At 51.6% G+C, this 20,843-nt stretch overlaps 2 protein-coding genes across 2 annotated transcripts; both read right to left on the bottom strand.

Annotated features, from left to right (window-relative positions):
- Nucleotides 1–3,739: 3,739 nt before the first annotated feature.
- Nucleotides 3,740–5,383, bottom strand: COL26b_013514 (uncharacterized protein; the record flags this gene model as incomplete). Its single annotated transcript, XM_053186112.1, has 2 exons — nt 3,740–3,944; nt 4,578–5,383. 2 exons carry the CDS (start codon nt 5,381–5,383, stop codon nt 3,740–3,742), a joined length of 1,011 nt encoding a protein of 336 aa, XP_053029941.1.
- Nucleotides 5,384–15,248: 9,865 nt separating this feature from the next.
- COL26b_013513 (uncharacterized protein) lies at nt 15,249–16,894 on the bottom strand (the record flags this gene model as incomplete). The annotated part of the gene is made up of 3 exons (XM_053186111.1): nt 15,249–15,467; nt 15,527–15,986; nt 16,038–16,894. The coding sequence occupies 3 exons, from the start codon at nt 16,892–16,894 to the stop codon at nt 15,249–15,251; spliced, it is 1,536 nt and encodes a 511-aa protein (XP_053029940.1).
- Nucleotides 16,895–20,843: the final 3,949 nt, after the last annotated feature.

Raw genomic sequence — 20,843 nt, 5'->3', positions numbered from 1 at the left:
TTATCCTGCAACTGTCTGCATGGCGACGAAGAGTGGCAGCTGCCGGGCTTTCAGACACGCTGCACCCGCTCCAATATGACACCAAGCTGTGATTCATGGACACCGGGATGAATGACCTGCCCCTAGAGCGCGGGCTGTCCAACGCGAGCATGCAAGTCTTAACCCAAGGTTTGCGCTGTGGAAGGCCTCGACTTCTGCCTTAATCTTTCCGAAAACATGACTCTCAAAATCTTGGTCGATCTCATGAACTGGCATGATGATTGAAGTGAAACGTGATTTGTTAGTGTTGTGGTCAGTCGTTTGCTTGGTGAGGGCGTGGGTGGAGGCTGCCAACAGCCTCAGCATCCCGCCAGGTATCCGCACTGTGCCAAGCGACTCATGCGAAGCAGCACATCGAGGCGGGCAGAGAAAGCTCCCACACGAGTGGCAGCGAAAGACTGGGCTGAGAATAGACTCAAAGAGGGCGGGTAGGATTCGGAGATGGCGACGGCACTCACGCGTGGCCTGCCCATCCAGGTGCCATTCACGTCATGGTAGCCAATCCGGTGCAGTGTCAGTTCTAGGCTGCTAGCAACTCCATCCCATGGCAGCGACCAAGTGGGCATGATTCCGACTCAGCCTGGCCAACCTTTCGACCTAGGACACTTGTCTTCGATGCTCTGCAGGCAAGGTCGACGGCAAATTAACATGATGGTGAAATGCCGGAGTGCTGTGTGTATGTTTCCTAATGGGCAGTTGGTGTAGTGGGAAGAGGGCTTGTCTAGGAGACATAGGTTGTGAGATCTTCTTTGATGTGGCTGGTTTGGGTGTTTGGTAGAATGCTTTTGAGGTCTTGTAACTTTTTTCTTCTGGGACACGCTATTGTTAGCTATCGAACGGGGTGGCACAAAAAAGATACGAGAGAATTGAAGCTACAAACAGATTTTTACTCTGGAAAGAGATGAGCTTTCGAGTCTCTGCGCAGTGCGCATTACTTCCCCGCTTGGACTGAGGGACGATCGAGCAGAGTGACGGTCTTTGCAGACGTGATCGCTGCGCCTGCGTTCCTGGTAGTCAAATGGGGCGGCTCCTAGTGCTCACGTAATTTCTTTTGCCAACTGTCTGGTACCAGAGCAACGACGGTTTGATCTGCATACGCCCTGTGCCCAATATAGACGGCGGATTCAAGCCTTTCCTTGACATGATCACTACTCAATGATTCTAATCACGCTTGCCTGCGTTCCCCCCAATCGCTCCATACGTTGATGTTGAGACAGGTGGCGCAGACAAAACAAATGCTACAAATCTCGATTGCTAACAGCCAAAATAGCACATACAACACCGGGCATTCGCCGGTCGTCACCGACCCGACTACTACTCCAGCCCTCACTGGCTTATCTATGGGAGAGCGGACGGGATCCCGAGTTCTCCAGTGGGTATGGTCGTATGTGGTCAAGAGAGGAACAGAGGATGCTCATATTGCATCGGTGGAATACTCGCGTTCAGCTTTCACCATTTCCCCGTCCCGGCAACATGACCCTTGTCATATTTGACTTGAGATGTGTTGTACTTTTGTTTTTTGATGTTGCCTATCCGTTTCTGTTTAGAGCACTAACCCTCATTCGCGAAATGCATCATGTGCCCGCTTGGGGGCGAACGTTTACTCGCCTTCTTGGCTTGAATACTTTCCTTTCCAGCATCGTCCTATTTCGGTGCTTCACTGATCCAATCTTCCTCGCAGGCAGCCTAATCAGGACCACCGACATCTCTGGACCATCCGTATCACCGCTCTCCTCGGGAAAGATGCAGCGGTCTGCTTCATTCATACGTTTAGCCTTTGGCTTCCTCCTAAAGTCATTGCACGTAAGCGTACTGCAGGTTAAGATAGGGGCGGTCAAACAGGCGAATGGCCGCGACGGGTGAGGCACTTGAATACCTTGCTGCCAGCCTCACCTGACATCAACGCGCAGACGAACGCCTATGTTAATCCTCAATGTTTGTTAATCAAAGCCACCCCTTAACGAAATCGTCTGCCGGCTGTTCAGAATTTTACGCAGGTCTACGTGCTAATTTGTATCTGGTTGAATCTCCTAACGCTTTCGCAGAAAACAATTCATACTGAGAGGACAAAATCAATCGGCCCGCATGCTGCGCCTCTCTTGACAGACACATGAGCAGCCAAGGAGAAGAATGGCATCAGAAGTCTGCATACGGAACGGGTCGACTTTCAGGTTCTTCCCAGTTGCTCAACATGTCTTCCCCTCGCTTTGGTCACGATTGTGCTAATTAAGCCTGGAAGGGTGCAGAGGAGCGCCAAAGGCCACGCAGTCCAAGAAATCCTTTTCTACCGCATGCACGTTTGGATTGGATGACTATCTGTGAAGACTCCTGACTTCTAGAATGTGTATTGAAACAACCAATAGACTGGTCTGGCACTTTTTAAAGTCCAACATTGGGGGAAGTCTCAACACTTTGTACTGAGCATCTGTGAGGCCGAAAGAGTACATCGCAGGAATATTGTTTGTCCCGTTGTATTTGAGTTCATCTTCTCTATTTCCGTCTCTCAATCCTTCGTCGCAGTTTGCCAACCATGTGTCATCGCCCGGACGTACTTATAACGTAGGTCTCAAAGGACTTGCTGCTACTTAAGAGACAGCTTCTTCGCGTGCGCAGTGGCCTCCTTAGAATCAGCAGCCTCCGCGTTCTAAGTTTTCACTTACGCGCCTGAGGAGGTCAACTGACGACGAAAGCGAGGGACATCTTGAGGTTTTCAGAGGTGCCGTGCCACAGGAAGCCTGGGACGTTTGTTGCCTTTGTCACCCTTTCCATCCGGCATGTTCCAGCGGCCGGACGGGGCCTAAATATGACGAGCACTCTTTCAGCAGCTTGTCTCATGGTCCAAGACGGCGTGTAACCACGAAAACACACAATGGAGAGGTCAAGCATGTCTTCATGTTCTCGACGCTCAAGTAAATCATCGTCCGCGATGCTAACTTTTGGCCGGGCATCCAATGGACATCGTCGATGCGCGAATGTCGCCGAGTCTTCAAAACGACTCTTTATGAAGGCCTCAGCGAACTTGAGAAGTTATACATGTTGACAGTAGCCTGGTTGTCGAGCCTGTGATACGAGTGAGCCTGCCTCTCGTAGCTAATGCTCTTTAGTTTGGGATGGTACTGAGTGGCGCGAGTTGTCTCGAATGTTCGATTGGATGCAATGGTTGGGATAAGAGGCAACTTCATCGTCAAAGGCTGTCCAAAGTGCCGGCTTCGGTGCTTCTCGTGGCAGTGTTGCTGCGGGTTTCCTTACCTTGGAAATAGCGGATAACAACATCCACCTTCTCCCTCGACTGTTGAGGATCGGCGACACAGCAGCAATCGGACTTGGAACGGTGCTCTCGAGGACAGGACCGGCCGCTGAGATTTGAGTGTACGAAAATTCGTGTTTGGGGTTCGTTTCGACCGCACGGGAGGCTGGCTTGTGGTCAAGGACTTTCTGATTGATGTCGTCGTCTTGGATGAGTTGCAGTCAAGGAGGCCGCGACGTCAACGATTAGCAACTGGAATTGCAAAAGTTGCAAGCATGCCACAAACCCTCCGGTAGGGGCAGAAAAGAAATATGTAAAGGATATAAGGGGCTCCCAGGCATCTGATAATGTGAGGTAGTGCTGAAAGCGAAGGTTGAAGGAATGCGTCTGTCGCTCTCTATGTGAGGTGGGTAGCGCGGCATTGATCGTTTCCCGCTGAGGCTGCGAAGGTACCTATACGACCATGAGCTGGATGGCACTGGGCGGCTCTTCGCCGTCGATACGTTTCATGCACGTTTGAACGTTCTCGGGGCTTTGAGCGGCGCGGTTGGTACGAGTAATGCCAGTGCTCTGGCGGATGATGTTGCGCATCGATGCAATCCGTGGATGGTTTGGACCGGTGAAGGTGCAAATGTGTGCCGCCTTGGTGGGCTTGATGCTGATTTTAGCGGTGCGAATCGGCATGGAGCCACTGTAGCTACGGCGGTCTGGCCGCTGTGGTGTCGACTACGCTGTGCACGGGCAGACTGAAACTGCCGATTCAATCGCTACAATCGGCACTTAGCCGCTGTAGCTCCAGCGAGCAGGCCACCTACCTTACAGACCCGCACCACCTACGTGTGACGGACGTGAACACTCCGAACCCCAGCTGCCGTGACGGGAAAATGCAATTCACCAGAAAATGATTTCCGACTTCCTACCTAAGCCAACCAGTCCCCCCGTTCCATCTTCATGGGATGGTACAACCCTGTTATTGGCTGGCTGATCCCAGTTAGCTCGAGCCCACAGTGGTTATCAAACCAACTCGATCGCGTTTTTGGGCTCTCCGTCAAGGCTTCCTGCGATGTATTCGTCTGGCCATACCATCAACTCAAGGTCTTGACGGCTCATCATACATTAACCCATCCCCGTGTGAACGCCAGCCTTATCCTTTGGTCTCACAAAACGCCATTAAAATCCCCTCATTTCCGCCGGCCGTGAATATTGTTCCAGCCCAGACTTAACAGACCTTGCGACGCTTGCTACTTCTCATCCGTCAGTAAGGTCCAGAGAGGGACAAGACAAAACGTACCTGAGCGGCTCAATAACAAGTACCTCTGATGACTCGCGCATCTCCTCAGAGCACCATGATCGATTGTGGTGGTTCCAGCTGAGCTCTTCGGGCCTGATGATCCGCATGTCCCTCTCCGAGTACCATCTTTCGCCGTCCACGCACTCCTTCAGGTAAAAAAGACACTCGAGACACTCGAGGGCGACGATGTACTTGGTCCAGGCTTCAGGCGGACGGAGATTCCATCGAATCAGCGCTGTCATCATGGCCACGGTATCAAAGACCTTCTCTCCCCTCAACATCTTCAGCTCGTTAGTGGTAATGGCGCCTTTTCTAGACGGAAGGCCTTGTCCCGCGAGATGTGACAGCGACAGACGCTTCTCCTCTTCCGACATCAGGACATCCACGGTGTCAATGTTGTACAACTCCAACGCAAGCTTCATCCATTTTTTCTGCTTGTCGTTGTGCCAGCTTGCGGGGGTCCATACGAATCGCTCCTCTGGGTGGCATTCCACTTCCGATGTTGGGCTTGTCACTTCGATGGCCAGGTCGTTTTCATTGTGGACATCAACCGGGGCAATGTCTGGTGAGTTTTCTTGCTTGACGACAGCCGACCGAAGCCGAGGACGGTCCAAGCCTATGGCAGCCCAAGACGAAGGGATGATTCCATCCGGAGCTGTCCGCCTTCTTCGCCGGTTGGGTTGATGATCCCGTGCCGAAGGGATTTGAGCGAGCTGCAGGCTACTAGGTCCTTCGTTGTCGATCTTGATGGCTCCAACGGGATGACTGCCCGCGGAAGCCGGTTGGCCAGGCTCGAGATTGGCCATGGTGGGTGAATAGAGCAGATGATGATTTTTGCGCGGTTCAATTTTTTGTTTGCTGCTAATGAGGAAGAAATAAACAAAACAAGCGCGTTCTGCCGACGGGCTCCTTCCCGTGTTAGGAAACTGCAATCTGAGGTTGTGAAGGGAAGGTAGTGGAGGGCACAGACCACTGCTGTGTTTTATTCAGTGAAAGGAAGATGGCGAGGGTTGCCAATTTCGCTTTATCAGCCGTTCTGACTGAACTCATAGTTGGACGGCTCTTCTCCCGCAGCAACTTCAGCACATTAACTCCCGGCGTAATCCTCCTCCAACTCATCTCTCCACGAGCCCGTTCAAGAGATAAAAAGTCACACCACCAACTTTGATTTTTTAGATATGATTGTGATCGACACTAGAAACGCGACTGCTGAGATCTGTACTGGGAATGCACTATTACCGGGCTCAGGGCAAAGTGAGATGAGCGGGAGTCATTTTCAAGCATAGCCTCTGCATGAAAAAAATCGTGGTTCATCATGTACAATGTATAAAACCCTTAGGTGACAAGAAAATACGGTGACGGGATCCTGATGGTACTAGCATGATTGTTCATCCGAAAGTCCGGGGCCTCCATGCATCGAGTCTCAATCTTGCTGAATGACGACGAAGACACCCCAAACCAACACACGGGGGAGGCCAGCATGTGGGGACTTGAGATGGCTGGACTGGATGTATCTGCTGTTTGAGGGCGGCCCAATCATCCTGCCCTGGGTAGCTAGGGACTTCCATAAATACTGAGCTGTATATGACAGTTGGACATACTGTAGGCAAGCATTATTGGATGTGAAATGTAAATACGCCGCCGGTATGTCGTCAAATCTCCTGAAATTTACAGCACCAATCTCAAGAAGAAATTTGTTTTTCGAGGACCTCATCTCACACACGCCGTCAATTAACATTGGCGTGCGTTTTGAATGGCGCCGAGGCGTGGCTGGCTGCGTTAACGTTTCTTTCTTTGTACGCGCTTCCCGTGATGAGGGGTTGAAACAGTTGTCTTGCTACTTACTGTGGTGCTTCTTGTAGCCATAAACAAAACAGATGCCTGTGATGTCTGTGAGCATTCCTATGATTCTGCCGGTGGATAGCAGCTACTCCGATGAGTCTCGATGACTCTTGACCAGCACACGCCACCGTCAGTTCCGACAACATGGCGGAGACCATCTCCATCCCGCATCGGATTCGTGTTCACCAAAGCTAGCTATGTCTTTGCACCCAAGGGACAAGCATGCGCATTAATCTTGCACTAGACTGTTGCTAAAGTTGCAGCCTGACCTGTGACCATGACCTGATCTGTATATACTAGACAAGTCAAAGCACGATTCCCAAGCTACGAGATCATCTTTGTCAAGCTTCGCATTGGGTTATTGAAAGTCTCACACAGCTCGATCCATCCCTATGTATCCTGTATCACTTCCACCGCATTATTGACATCCTTCCAGGCCGACCATCCCGATAGGGTACGTATTCGTTCCGGGGTACGCTCGACAACGGCCAAGCCGTCATGACCGGCTGTGCGATTGGATCCTGGAATACATCAAACGCCTTAGTTCAGCTTGCCTTTGGAAGAAGACCGGGCCTTGCGATTGCTCTCGGTGTACTCCTTTAGAGTCTCAGCGACCTTATTCCTCTTGCGCTTCCGGGGCTTCTGCTTCTTCCGCCGTTTTTGCCTATACCCATGTGCAACCTCCGCCAGAACGTCGGACCGCACCTATGTTATGAAACCATGTGCGGTGTCGACTGTTGTTTGAAGATGTTGACCAGCCGGTACAAATCGGCGCGCGAGTTCTGTCCGCAATCGCAGTCAGCCACTTCAAGCCCGGGGTCAAGTACTATGCCAGCTTACCTGAGGTATTGAACGGGGTTATAATCGCGGCCCGGGTCGAAAGGGTCAAAAGTGAAGTGGTCATCTGTCATCATCAGAAAAGCCCAGTACAGCTTGTGAACGAACATGTTTCTTGGTACCGCCTAGAAGCGTGTAGATCGGTAGTACTCCTGGGATAGAAGGACTTCATTGAAATGACGGTTCTCGCGAGAGAGCGGCTTCAGTAGATAAACTCCTTGCATCTGTCAGCTACGTGCTATTGGCCTTGAGAGTGATCGGCATTAATAATGAGGCGCCTGTGGGTGTTATCTTTGTTTCGCGGGGCTTTAATTGACCATATGCTTTTCGTCGACCAGGTTTCCTCTTGGACCGGAGCCTGTTCACTGATGTTGATGATAGTACGGCATTTGTTCGCTGGGTATGGGACGTTGTTATTGGATTTGATTGCTTCACAGGGCAGGCTGTCGAATCGGGCCCTGAGATCGGAATGAATGGGGGAGTCGGCGGCCTTGGTCGTCTTGATAGCATGAGTGAAGAGCGAAGAGGAGCCCGCATGCAGTAGAGCCTGATTTCTGAAGGTTGGTCCACGTTTGGGTAGAGAGTCGGTATTTGGAGGCGTTTCTTTCAAGCGAGCACCGTTCAGCCACTCTGCGTGAACGTGCCCAGTTCTGCAAAGATGGAAGAGGCCCGCCAGTTTCAACACATGTTTGATATCGCAATGGAATCAAGTCTAAAACGAGAAGCCTACGATCAGTAATGAGAGAACGGGAATAAGAAAGAGGTTGAAAGGTCTCTAACATCTGAAACCCGGCATAGATCACTAGTTAGCAACAGCAAACGAATGATGGGGAGCAAATGAACCCAGTGGGTATCGGAATTTATTGAAATATGCGGATTGCTTCTGGCAACATCCTGCATCACACTGGCTTGTCGTCCCAGCATTACAGTGGAACCCAGCTTTATTCAGAGTCTTCCACGTGTCTTCTTGCGCTCAATGGCAAGGCTGTTTTCATCTTCAGGGTGCAGCATCTCAGAGATGACAAAGCACCCAGTCTTTTGCTTGACTGATTTTTTTGTGACTGTTCACGACTTCGTTGTGGCTTTGTTAAAGCATGTAGGTCAGCCGTTTCGATCTGTCGATTTGCCGGGTGGATGTAGGTAATTTGGAAACAGAGTTTGCAATTATGAATGGGTGGTAGCACAGTTCATGCATCTTGTATGATGCACTTGGTTGGGGTTAGGAACTTCGAACACACAAGGAATGCATCGTTCTGTAAATACAGCCTGAGTCATGCGACTCAGCACAAAGAATGGCAGACCATGGATTGTGATACGAATCGAAATCAGGGCTTAACCGCACGGGAAATGCTCAAAAACATGTCAATCCCATTGACGCCAAGATTTGTCCACAGGACGGTGACAATACCCATGACAATTAAGGCTGGTACTACCATAAGATCAGGAGATCTCTGTTGGTAGCGCTAGTGCATTAGAGAGAGGGACACTTGTTCACAGGAGCTCGTGACTGCTGCCATGACGAACAGCCTTCTAGCAAGCTTCAAGACCCCTACAAACGGGCCGGAGGTTCCAACTTATACCTCCGAGGACAACAGCGGTCTGCCTCTGCTTTGCCATTGTTCTGTTCGGTAGATTGAGCGCAGCTGAGGCAGAAGGAACGGCGCCAAGACGCGAATAAGTTACGACATGAGTTTAAGAGAAGACAACCAACCATACATGATGTCGGGCTTGTTAGAGGCAGCGATGTGTTTTTATGGGCTTGGACCATTACATGGCGTGGGCGTAGGCGTGGATGTTGACATAGGCAGAGCCGTTGCATCAGGAATCCAACGACATCGTCTTCGCTGACCTAGACTCACGAAAGGACCTCGCGCGTGTTTCCGCCCACGTTTCAGCTCATCCGCGCTGCAGCATACGCACCGAAGATATAATCATCTCGCAGAGGGCTTAACTGTAGAGGGATTGAGTGTTTTTGAAAGAAAATGCCTAAAGTATGTGTTGGGGTAGGTCCACGTTCTCTAATTGATGGTGCGACTAATGGCATCGCCTCCATCGGATAGGAAGTCCTGTCGATTTCGCCCTTCTAATCCACGCAGTCCGCCTGAAGCGCCTGAGATGTCTGACCCGAGGCAAAAAGCGGATCTAGCAAAAACATACAACACCGGGCATTCGCCGGTCGTCACCGACCCGACTACTACTCCAGCCCTCATTGGCTTATCTATGGGAGAGCGGACGGGATCCCGAGTTTTCCAATGGGTATGGTCGTATGTGGCAGGATGTAGCTTGTAGCCCAACTATAAGGCGGCCCTGGGTGGGTGAGCCTGGCCGTCTGGACAGCGAATGATGTTAGCTATCTATCCTTACGGAGTCTCCCTGTGTTGTCTCTTGCTGATACACACTGAGAATGAGCGCCTCATTGGCTTCTCAGCTTTTTGAGTTGTGGCTTCAGTTACGTAACTTAAAGAAGTCTGTCAGATCTCGGTGGCGGAATGGAAAACCTCTGATCCAAGGATGGGCACAAATAACGATGAGAATGCAAGTACGGGAATCAATCCAGAACTATGACTTAGTAGATCTTCTCGTAATGCGAGATCATCGACCAAGAATGAGCATTTTGCATAGAATCCAAGCATGTTGACCGAAGACGCCGGCGACGGGAATGGCCGAGATCACCAGACCGTAGACCGAGGCGATTCTACTCCGAGTGGCTGAGGCCATGATTGATGACATTGTGTCTGCAAGACTGCATTTTCGAGACGCGTAGTCTGTCGAGGGAGGACCCAGAAGAATCATTGCGTTGGCCATCAACCCCAAAGCGGAGACCAAATTTCGGGGGCTATGAGCATCATGCAACGATGCTAGAGAGTAGTACACATCAGTCGTAACAAACACCGAGGAATGGCGGGAATCTTACGGGGCGCCTTGGCGTTCGGCTGTGTAGAGTGGCGCCATGTCTTCACAGAGGACACTTGGGCGCTTGGTGGCGATCGAAGCACTCAGAGTCATGTTCGCTGAATACTTTCCTATGATCATGGTTCAAGCAACTTATGGTCCGCCTCAAAGTTCCGATATAATGTATTTGTCGAATTGGAGGAGCTCTGCTACCATGATGTATTCATCTCAAGAGATGCGTTGAGCGTGGTGCTTTATGTTTCAACAAAGGCTTTTGAGTTGCCTGTAAATTTTCTGTAGATCTTCGGTCTCTGTGTCTGCCCTCGTGGGGATCTCAAAGATCGACCCTCACACAGTTTCGATCTGAAAGCTTCGCGATATGTGCGGAAATATGGCTGTTGATTGGTCAACCTTGAGATGCCTGCACAGCTCCCGATCCACACCAAGCAGAGCTATTTCCCGTAATGAGACCGAACCAAATTGAGTGTCATAAATTGAGCTATTGAAGATTCGAGAAGAACAGCATGTATTTAATAGGGGCCAAACAAGGAGCGAGCTGGCTTATGTGCCGGGCGAAGCTGCAGCAGCCACCAGAACGCGACGATGTGGGCTTTCAGGGTACTGCCTGTAGAATTTGGGCAGTGGGTCGATGTTCGAGCAGAACGCCCTAACAGAGACGATTAGAACTGCTCTAGCAGGAGACGCGTGCGCATTATCGTACCTTAGGAACGAATGCTATGGTCTGATTTGCCATCATTGGCGGCTGCGACTTGTGTTAGTGCGAGGACGGCTTCCCTGTTACCGAGTCTGAATCAAGACTCTTGCCATCGAGTGTTGTCATTGATGCAAGGTGTTTCAATAGTCCTCATCTTGAAGATGTCGAAAATACTTGAGACAGTGACGTTGCGGCGTTGCCAGCCGGCGTGGCCCACGGATGCCTGTGAAGCCCATCCATGCCTGCGTAGCTCATCCGTGACACTCCATGTTCCTTTCTTATTCACGCGATCAATGCCGTTCTCGTGTGCAAGGGCTGAAAGGTAGGGAGTCGGGATGAACATGAAACGAAAAAGTTCAAGCGGCACGAGAGGCCGGCGCTGTTCGGGCCTCTTCTGCGGTCCGGCTCTTGTTGCGAAGGGTAGGTAGTTATCAAGACCCAGGAGCAGCGGATACAAGGACTTGTACGTCTCGCAGGCGATCTTCAACTTGCTTGCTACCATGATCTTCAACGCAGGGCTGTTGACGGAGAGAAGTTGACGGGCAGAAGGTTGCTGCAGGACATAATTTCGCACGGGTCGAACGGGTGGAGGGGGGTTGATAGACTGTAGCTAGAACATCGGGTGGGATATCCAGTCCCCTAATACATCGAGACAGTCATCTGATAGGTGCTGATATATGACAGATGAATGCGGTACCTGATAATGACTTTCAGACTCACCCTTTGGCTATTGGTGGTTTCCTTCAATCTTATACTTATGTTTTTATTTCCATGCGCGCTTCATTTTGTCTGTCACCAAGAGCCCTCGCTGACTGAGGTATGGAAGTATGATTCTCCAAGGTTCGAGGCGAATCACGGTATTTTCTAACGTATGGCCCGTTTTCGAGCTCCATTGACGGAAGTGTAAGGTGTCTTCATCTTGCAGGATCGCAAGTATGAAAGTCAAATCATAGAGGCGCCATGTAGCGGGGATGCATGAACACGATGAGTAGTATCCAGGCACGCACGTCTCGTGAAATCCATCAATGTGAAGTGGGAGAGCGATCCGCACTCTCTTGACTGCGACTGCTCAAGCGCCTCTCGTGTGCGAGCCAACACCCACATCCCATGCCCGTCCTTTCGGTATTCATCTTCGGCTGTCTGCCTTGAAGTTGAAGGTGTGACGCTCGGTTTCAGCAGTAGTTGCATGATCATCGAAATGCCTATCGTGACGGTGACGTCTTGAAGGCCAAGATGCCTCGATAGGCAAAGACAATGAGCAGCGTAACCTCAGACTACGGCCGTGTGACATAAGCAGGAATCTATCAGAGCAGATGTTTCGATTTGTCATGAACACCATCGGTTCTATTGCAACAAATGCGGAATTATGGTACTATGAATGATTCAATGCAAATCAATAGCTCCAAACTCAGTCCAGCCCGTCTACGAGCATGAAAAACGAAAACTCACTCGATATGCATGTTATTACCCGGGGACTAGATTATATTTCAATTTGAGGCGAACCTAATAATCGACTCCGGCTTTGGGATGAGCAGCCTACATTTCTGGTGCCCTCTGAAATCAGCATGATCCACTCGTTGATCGATCAAGCATTCCCATGCCCTCAACACAAGGCGCGACTTGCAAGCGGTCTGCCACTCGAAAGATCGCAAGGCCTAGACGTCCGTTGAAAGTGCGTTTTGCCAATGCTGGCAACTCTTGATACATTAGATGTCTCGAATCATGGGTTGTTAAACGTGGGCTTTGCGTTTGACAACCAAGCTGCTATTTGGGAAAAAGAGTAGCGTGGCCAACGCCCGAGAAGTGAGGAGCATCGTGTGTATCACTATACAAGGTCGAATCTTATCCGTTTGCCTCTAATGAAGTCTCATACTTGCCTTATCCTCAAAGATGATGCATCTGAACAGGACACTGCCAATTTCTACTTCGAAATCCGGATCCTGCATTATTTAATTAAATTACATAATGTGACTTTAGTTTAAGTTCAGAATTATAAGACTTTCTCAAGAGAGAATGCAGCTTGTGGTTTGTAGAAGGCTTACTTTCAAATCGCTTGAGTTTTCTTAAAGAATTAGACTGAGCCTTCTTTTGAAGTTCGGCACAGTCCTCGTTAGTCTCTGCTTGAAACGATCAGATGAAGTTATTATGGCAATATATAATGGGATATGTCTGACTGGTTGGTCTTGGAGTGCCTTAGGGGCTCTGCATGCTGCATCCTACGCGAACTTCCTACTGAATATACTTCGCCAGGAATCCAAACTGCCACCTGCCGAGGTTATTCGACCCATGCAGAAAGAAGATTCGGCATATATGAGGGATTTCCACGAATCTCAAGCATACTTGAAGATTTTACATGTTACTTATACACAAAGTATACGCACTGAATCAGGCTTCATAGGTTCATGATCCGGTGATGGAAATGGGCGAGCGAAAGCTTCACGATCCGACCTTGAGAGGCGACACCAATACATACTGGGACTGAGATATGCCTGGCACAATATGGTTTGCAAAATACGTTCGCGACAGCTTTCATCGCGCAAGATTTGCACACATAGTTCAATAGATTGGCCTTCACGTATAGACAGCCCAGCAAGCAGTTTGAGAAGGACGTAGATGAATCATACGATGGCCAGCCTTGAGGTCTTGTGGTTTCCTGTTCCGTCTATGCTAAGGGGTTCAAGAACACGATCATCAAGTCGTCTAATCTTCCAGAGGCATGTAGTACGAGATGGCGACCAGCCAATGCCCAACTGATCCCAATCTCTGTACTTGGCTTAGCCAAGAGGTCCATGAATGCTGGCGGTAAACAAGTTAGGTCAGAGCAGGCCGCTGTTATGAGTGATAAGACTCGGCTCTTGATTCGACGGGCAAAGACAAATGCCTCATTCCACCGAAACAAGCATGGAGAGACAGGAAGTAAGGGTCCAAGAAGAGCGTCAAGCTAGTCCAAACCCATCCGCCAGAGACAGAAACTAAGACTCGGCTTTCGGAACACACAGACAGCCGCGAGGTTCTACCTCAACTTCGAATTATATATACCAAAGAGCCGCCCGCCTAAGGATGCAATCGGCCTCCCCAAATTTCTTTTTTTGCACCAGGCACTATTTGCAACGCCAGCAAGCCTTTCCACGTGGAGAGGGACGGTCATCGCCCTTTCACTATCATGTAAAAGATGAAGGCTCCTAAAATAGCACATGGAGCATAGGCGCTGACGAGCTCAAAGGGAGAAAGCCCTCTTCTGATGAGATTGACAATATCACAGCCTGTCTCAGGCGATGCTCAGCAGCGCCATAATGACGAGCTCACGCGGACTTGTGCATCGAATTTCCGAGGAGAGCGATAGTGGAGAGACGCTCGCTCCTTGTCGACCAGGCTTCTCCTCCAAGTACGCTCAATTGAACTGTGCTGGGTTGCGAAAGCTGCATGCTAGACGACGCCGATGATACTGTGCATCGGCTGCGGGGTTGAATCGAAACGTCGAGGCACGGGAAGACGAACATCGTTGACGGCATGAACCAAAAACGCTCCGGAAGACTATGCGCGTGAACACATGAAATTAGTATTCATGCTTGCGTCGACTTCTGACGCCTGTTGCGGGATCATGACAGCAGTAGATTTGGATATGACTTGTGCGAGAGGAGATGGATGCATAATGAATTCGATGAACAGAGCGGTAGCAGTATATTTCTTGCAAGACAAGATCCAGTACTGGTTTCTGCTTCTCTAAAAGTAGTGCTCAGGAGTTGAGTCCCCTACGTAAATCTAGCGGGGTGGCGATCAGGATTAGCAGCGCGAGGGTGCGAAGAGGGGAGCTGCGGCTACGAAAGGTCGGCAATGAGACAAGCGAGAATGACAGAGCCGCCTCCTCCACGCATGTTTGCTGTTTGCTTGCGGACTGCGTCTCCTCGCTTCTCTTGACGACGAATCCCACACGTTCTTCATCGCGGCGGCGAACCTGACGACCTGGCCGCACAGAACGACCGCAGCCCTCGCCGTAGGCGCCTTTCTACATGACAACCACCAGCAGGGCCAAGACAGCCTGAATCATATAGTGTCGCCGAGGTTGACCCTTGGTGCAGGATCTCGCCAGACCAAGACGGCTTTGGCCGTGGTGGACGACAGAAGGCTGAGCGATGGCTGGCCTCGACTCGTACTCTCAATAGGATGATGTCGGCCGGTGCACCATGGTTGTGAGAGGTAACGGGTGGGGATGGGCGTTCAAGGTTCCTACGACGGGAAAGCTTTCTACGAAGAAAGTCCTGTCACGACAGGTCCCTTTTCGGCGCATGCACTGTCGCTCTGTGTCAAATGGTGCTCCTTGGAGACCTCTTCCACGATTTCTCAGGAAGATGAGACGATACCGGCAGGCAGAAGATGACTACATCTCAACTGTCGGCGTTGGTGCTTTCGTTGGCATCGGCGGCGGTGTTTGTATCGCCAGTCATGTCGGCATCACTGTTCGTCGAGATACCCAAGATCGCGCGAAGGTACCACGGCCAGAAACAATCCCTCGAGTGCTCCGCAAGAAGCTGGATGGCGTAGATGATCCGATAGATGCCAAGGACGTTTCTGGTCGTTCCAATGGGGACTTCGCGCCAAAGAACCTGGAACCTGTTAGCATGGACCGCGAAGACTAGGGGACGTCAAGCGCGAGGGGACGAACCGTTTTCCGGCCCTCTTTCCTTGTCGCCGCGAAGTACCAGTCGTGACCTCGCACAAGTAGGGCGGGAAGGTAGTCAAGCTGGCCGAGGACCTCGTCACAGCGTTCTTGGCGAGTCTGGGGTGGCTCGCCATCAGCATCAAGACGCATCTGAACGAGCTTCTCCAGATGCCGCCATTGGGCGGTCTGCCACACACCGATCTGCAATGCCTGTTTCTGACCGCCCTCATCCGGACGCTTAGTCTCGATACTGACGGAGATGGGATCTCGTAGGAGGGGGTTGTGGCCGGTGTGATTGATGGATTTGTCCGTAAGTTCGGTTCGCAATACGTCAATCGCGTTAACCACATGAGCATAATCGGGTCCGGCCTGTTGGGGGCAGAGGTTGATGCAGAAATCGACCATGTGTGTTGGCGAGTATCCCGACCGGGATCGGTAGGCGAGAAGGGGCTTTGCATGCGTGCTGTAAAGGCGATGTCAGCAAGTGGTGAACAAGCGTTGGCGGTGAACTAACCATGAGTCGAAGTCGACAAGCTGCCTCTTGCGGCCGCCAGCGCCATGGAGTGCCAGCTTAAGCAGGGGGAAGTGGACGCTGCAGTTCCAGCCGTGTTCCGTGTGCACCAGCTCCTGGCACCGCATCGCCTCCTGGAGAAGGTCAAGGACGTGATCGACGGACGGCGTAGAACCCAGCGCATCTCTCTGGCCAGAATTGTCAAAGGCGGCCTTGCCTACGCGAGGAATTTTGCCAATTTTCGAGTACTCCAGGAAGACAGGACGCATTGCCTCTGGCAGTAACCCCTCGTTGTTGTTCAAGTCTTCCATCTTGTCGAACATGTCCAAGGCTGGGCCGGCAGGAGGTGTCTGGACGCCTTTGGCGAACTCTTTTGTATCGAGCGGCGAATCGCCGAGGCTCACGGCTGCAAGCCTCTTGGTCGGGGACGATTGGCCGGAAACATTAGAAACACCGGACTCCTGGTCGCTCGCAGTCGGGGTATGAGTGCCCAGAGAGGCTCTGGAGATGCCGGTAACCTGCCTGGCCTGCGTGGGTGTGGCATCGGGATCCTGTGACAGGGGTTGGTTGGTCGGACTGCCGGGCGCGTCTTGGTGATGCCGCTTTTGACGTTTCCAAGAGGGCGTGTCTGACATGTTGCCTAGCAGGGCCTCGTCGCCGTCGGAGGAGAAGGAACGGGTTGGATCGGAGGGAGGCGGGGAGACAAGAAGCGGTCGCCGTTTTCGCTTGTTCAGGGATTTCGCGGTGGTGCTGTCGAGATCCGCTTGGTGAATGCGTTCCGGGCAGATGTCGTCGGGGATCTGCGAAAGCCAGGCCGCGATGTCGATAGGACGTCCCGGGTTCGAGGATGAGCAGAGCATCGCAAGTCGCGGATGACTGGTGCTTCAAGACCGCCGATATCTGTGCTAGTGATGCACGATGTGGAGGCTGGACAGCTGGATGGGTGCGATGGTGATGGAGGGCATATCGGAAGACGCGCTGGTGATGATGTCGATACGCAGTTGAGCTCAGGATTCTGCCGCCGAGTGCGTTGGCGGGGAGACACCTGCGCTTCTGTGATTGGCCGCTCAATCGAAGTGTGGGGTTTTGGTTCGGAAATCTCATCACCAGAACCCCACTTAGGTGTGGCGCTGTGGCTCAAGTGCTTATGTAATGAGTCCCTGCCATAGCGACACGCAGTTTACCCCCTGCTACTCAACCACGTGCTGCCGGACCGCCATGAAGTGGTGGCCAGGCCTGGTCCAAGCTGAGCTACAACCTCGCACCACCACTACCACCACCGGTCGCCGTACATGTACTATGGGTCAGAAATGTCACTGGACATGACGATTCGGATCATTGGTGCACAAAAGTAGAGATTAAATACTCGTGCTGTGCCAGACCGATGCATCGGCGTATGCCATGACGCGGACCCGTGTGTAATGACCGTTGCCGTTATAGCCTGTGGATTATTGACGTCGGTTATGACTTGCGCAACCTTGAATAGAAATCACCAGTCCAACACCATCCCACAAACTTCCTCTCCCCGATTACTTCAACACAATGAATACATCAACACCTCAAATGCCGCGCTTTTTCGACGTGGTGGAACCTTATCTAAGAAGCGGAGACAGGGTTTACTTGGCGCAGGTTTTACAACACTGGAGTCCCGCAATCGACCCAAGACACCACATCGGTGAGGCTCTCCACGAAGCCATATTCCGAAATGACGAGACTGCAGTTCGGATGATACTTGATGCTGGCGGAGACCCCAAGGTGCAACAGACGCATGATCCCGGTTTGACGCCGCTCTTGGCTGCTTCGCAGTATGGCAGGCTCGAGATCGCCAGCCTGTTTTGGCCACTGGTCGGTCCCGGCGGACGCTTCTACCCCAGCAAAACACCCTATCTCTGCTGTCTTGAGGTGGCTGCTCGAAATGGACACGCGGAATTGGTTACCTACTTCCTGGATGTATGGAACGGCTGGACTGACGACGAGAAGCGCTGGGCAGTGTTTGCCGCTGCGTCGTCATAGTGTGATGATGTTGTAGCCTTGTTGTTAGCCAAGGTTGACTACACCCCCGATATTATCCAAGGCGCTCTTGAAGCAGCCGTTAGACGAAAGTTGATCCTCCCTGAGGATCCTGTGAAGCCACTTCCTGGAGTCGAGGACTACGTGTACCAACAGCGCGTAGTTCATCGACTCGTCGATGCTGGTGCAAACCCGAACGCAACAAACGGTCTTTCATCCAACCTGCCTCTAATCCACACGGCTTGCCTTTCAGTCAATTGCATTGGCGCCGTGAGAGGGCTTTTGGAGAAGGGAGGAAATGCCAATGCTCAAGACGCACGCGGTCGGAGCGCCCTCCAGTGTCTGGTGATCAGACCGCCCTTATTGACTGACGCGGCACGGATTCTTTTGCAGCACGGCGCATCGATCGAGACAACTGGCGAAGCTGGAGAGACAATATTGCATCGCGTCGCACAAACTGGAACCGTCGAGCATTTAAATCTGTTTCTCTCGCACTCTGACGAACCAGACACCGCCATTCGGTCGGTAACCCTGCATGGCGAATCACTACTGCATTACGCCGCAGCCGGAGGGCGAGAAGATGTAGTCGAATTTCTGCTTACTCGTGGTCTGGACGTCAATGCACCCACCAGCAACGGCTGGACGCCATTGCTGTGCGCTCTATCCCCGACGAATGCGAAGAGGGAACAGAGTTCGTACCGCCTCGCAAACACCCTACTTCGGCGGGGTGCCAATGCCCACGTCGTGACGGCCGAAGGATGGACCCCGCTTCACGCTTTAGCAACGTGGCCTACCCCTGTCTCAGCCCAGGACCAAGAGGCGAGGAAAGCCGCGGCGCCACTTGTCCAAGAGCTCATCTCTCGCGGCGCGCCCATCGATGCCGAATCGAGACTTATCCAGAGTCCATCGCTTAACCCAACAGGCTACAGGATGTGTGGGGATTCCGCATGCAGAAGTTCGTCAAGGATCTTGCCATACCTAGGCAGGACCTGGAGGGCATGAGCACCGATACCACATCACTAATGTGGGCAATGCGAAGCAATGCAGTGGATATCTTCGAGATAATCAGGGCGCATCTGGACTCAACAGCATATGATAGAGGCAACTAGTCAGTGAGTTAAAGTGATGTAACGCCAAAATTCTGGTGCAAGAAGCCACATAGCATACCGAAAGCGAATCTACCTTCGCGCCCAGACTCCCGCATATAGTTGAGACCATTAAGGTACATCGGAGAGTTCACCGAATGAGAGCAATAGCTGCTCCGAAGAAGCCTTGAAGTAGCTATATGTACACTATTGATGGGACAGTTACCCAAAATCTGCTACCAAACCACAAATCATTGATCTCAAAGTCAACGACGTACATTTGCTGGCCCCATGCTAGATGTGGTGCTTCTGTCAGCTGAACTCTCCCCGGGAAAGCGGGGTCGATTTCTCCGCTGGGAAGTGTTTGGAAGCCTTCTGGAAGCTCAGCGTCAGCGAAAGTCACGGAAAGAGCAGAAGGTCGCGGCCGCAAGTATAGGAAACGGACAAGTTCAGATCGGTGCTTACACTGAATAGAAGCTGCAGTGTGCGCAACCTCATGCAGTCATTATTGAATATTCGCTCACCCCATTGCTTGAATCGCCGGTAGAAGTCATCGTCTGATTCAATCACGGTGCTAATGAGGAGCTCATCCTCGGCTCCGGGATGCCACACGGCCTTGTCTCTTTAGAGGTGACAATATCTTTACTGTTACGGTCACTGCACGCATTCTCTACTCGCCATGACGTGTCGCCCCGTACCTTGAACATCTGCGGTAGCCGTGGAAGACCTAAACCGATCGTATGCCGACGTGGATGCGCCCGTTAATAGTCCTCAGCCACTCGTCATTGTGCATGTGGAACACGACTCAGCGGTCTTAAGGGCCGCAATTCACCATATAGGAATCTATGTACGTGTCATTGCCGCCGGCCACGCCGGGAAGTCGTTCTTTCCAATATGCCAGCTCGGGCATGGGCCATTTTGCTGCGCGAGGTTCTGCCAGCGCTCATAGTCCAGGCTCAGGCCGCCATTTACATGCCTCCCACGATGGATGAGATGTTAGGGTGCCGTGCTCTTCGTTGCGCAACCAACACACACACATCGTTTACATGTAGCCACGGCGGAAGGATAAATGATGACACATACAGCTAGACAAGTGCAAACAAAGTCATGGGGAAAGTCAACCAAATAATCTTCACTTACATGGCGGGAGGTCTCCGACAACGCCTCTCCATTGCGGCTTCTCATAGTTGGTAGCCAGGAAAACAGCTCATACACCTGCGCGACACGTCAAATTCCCGGGCCGACAGCCATTGGGTTGAGGAAAGCGTATCGCATGAAAGCGTTGAGTTCGAGGTCAGGATTGTGTGTGTTGTGCGCCCAAGGTTTTCCATCGTGATATACTCACCCAAGACTCCGGCGAAGATTTCATCAAAAGCAGCTGGAAACGACCCAATTAAGTGTGATGACTTGGTGAGCAGAGTGACTCTCAACTCATTCATCCTCACATAACGATTCATGTCGCAGTTTATAGCCCTCCCTTATAAGGACCGGGGGTGGGAGGCCTCGAGCTTGAGAGATTGTTTTATGTAGGTGAACGTGCGCTTAGTTTTGGGCGCTAAATCGTGGCGGGCACGTCAGTTCTCTGTGCAATTCTCGAAGAGCAATGAAACTTCTTGTTCTGGTTTGCTACAAAGGGATCATCGTCACTGAGGGGAACGCGGACTTGGGAGGCTCGCAACAGTACGCCCTGGCACCGCCAAAGCAATCGTACTCG

The sequence above is a fragment of the Colletotrichum chrysophilum genome (genome assembly GCF_026319265.1).
Source record: "Colletotrichum chrysophilum strain AFK26 chromosome Unknown scaffold_235, whole genome shotgun sequence".
NCBI lineage: Eukaryota > Fungi > Ascomycota > Sordariomycetes > Glomerellales > Glomerellaceae > Colletotrichum > Colletotrichum chrysophilum.
The sequence above is the reverse complement of the archived record's forward strand: the minus strand, read 5'-3'. Positions and strand labels throughout refer to the sequence as shown.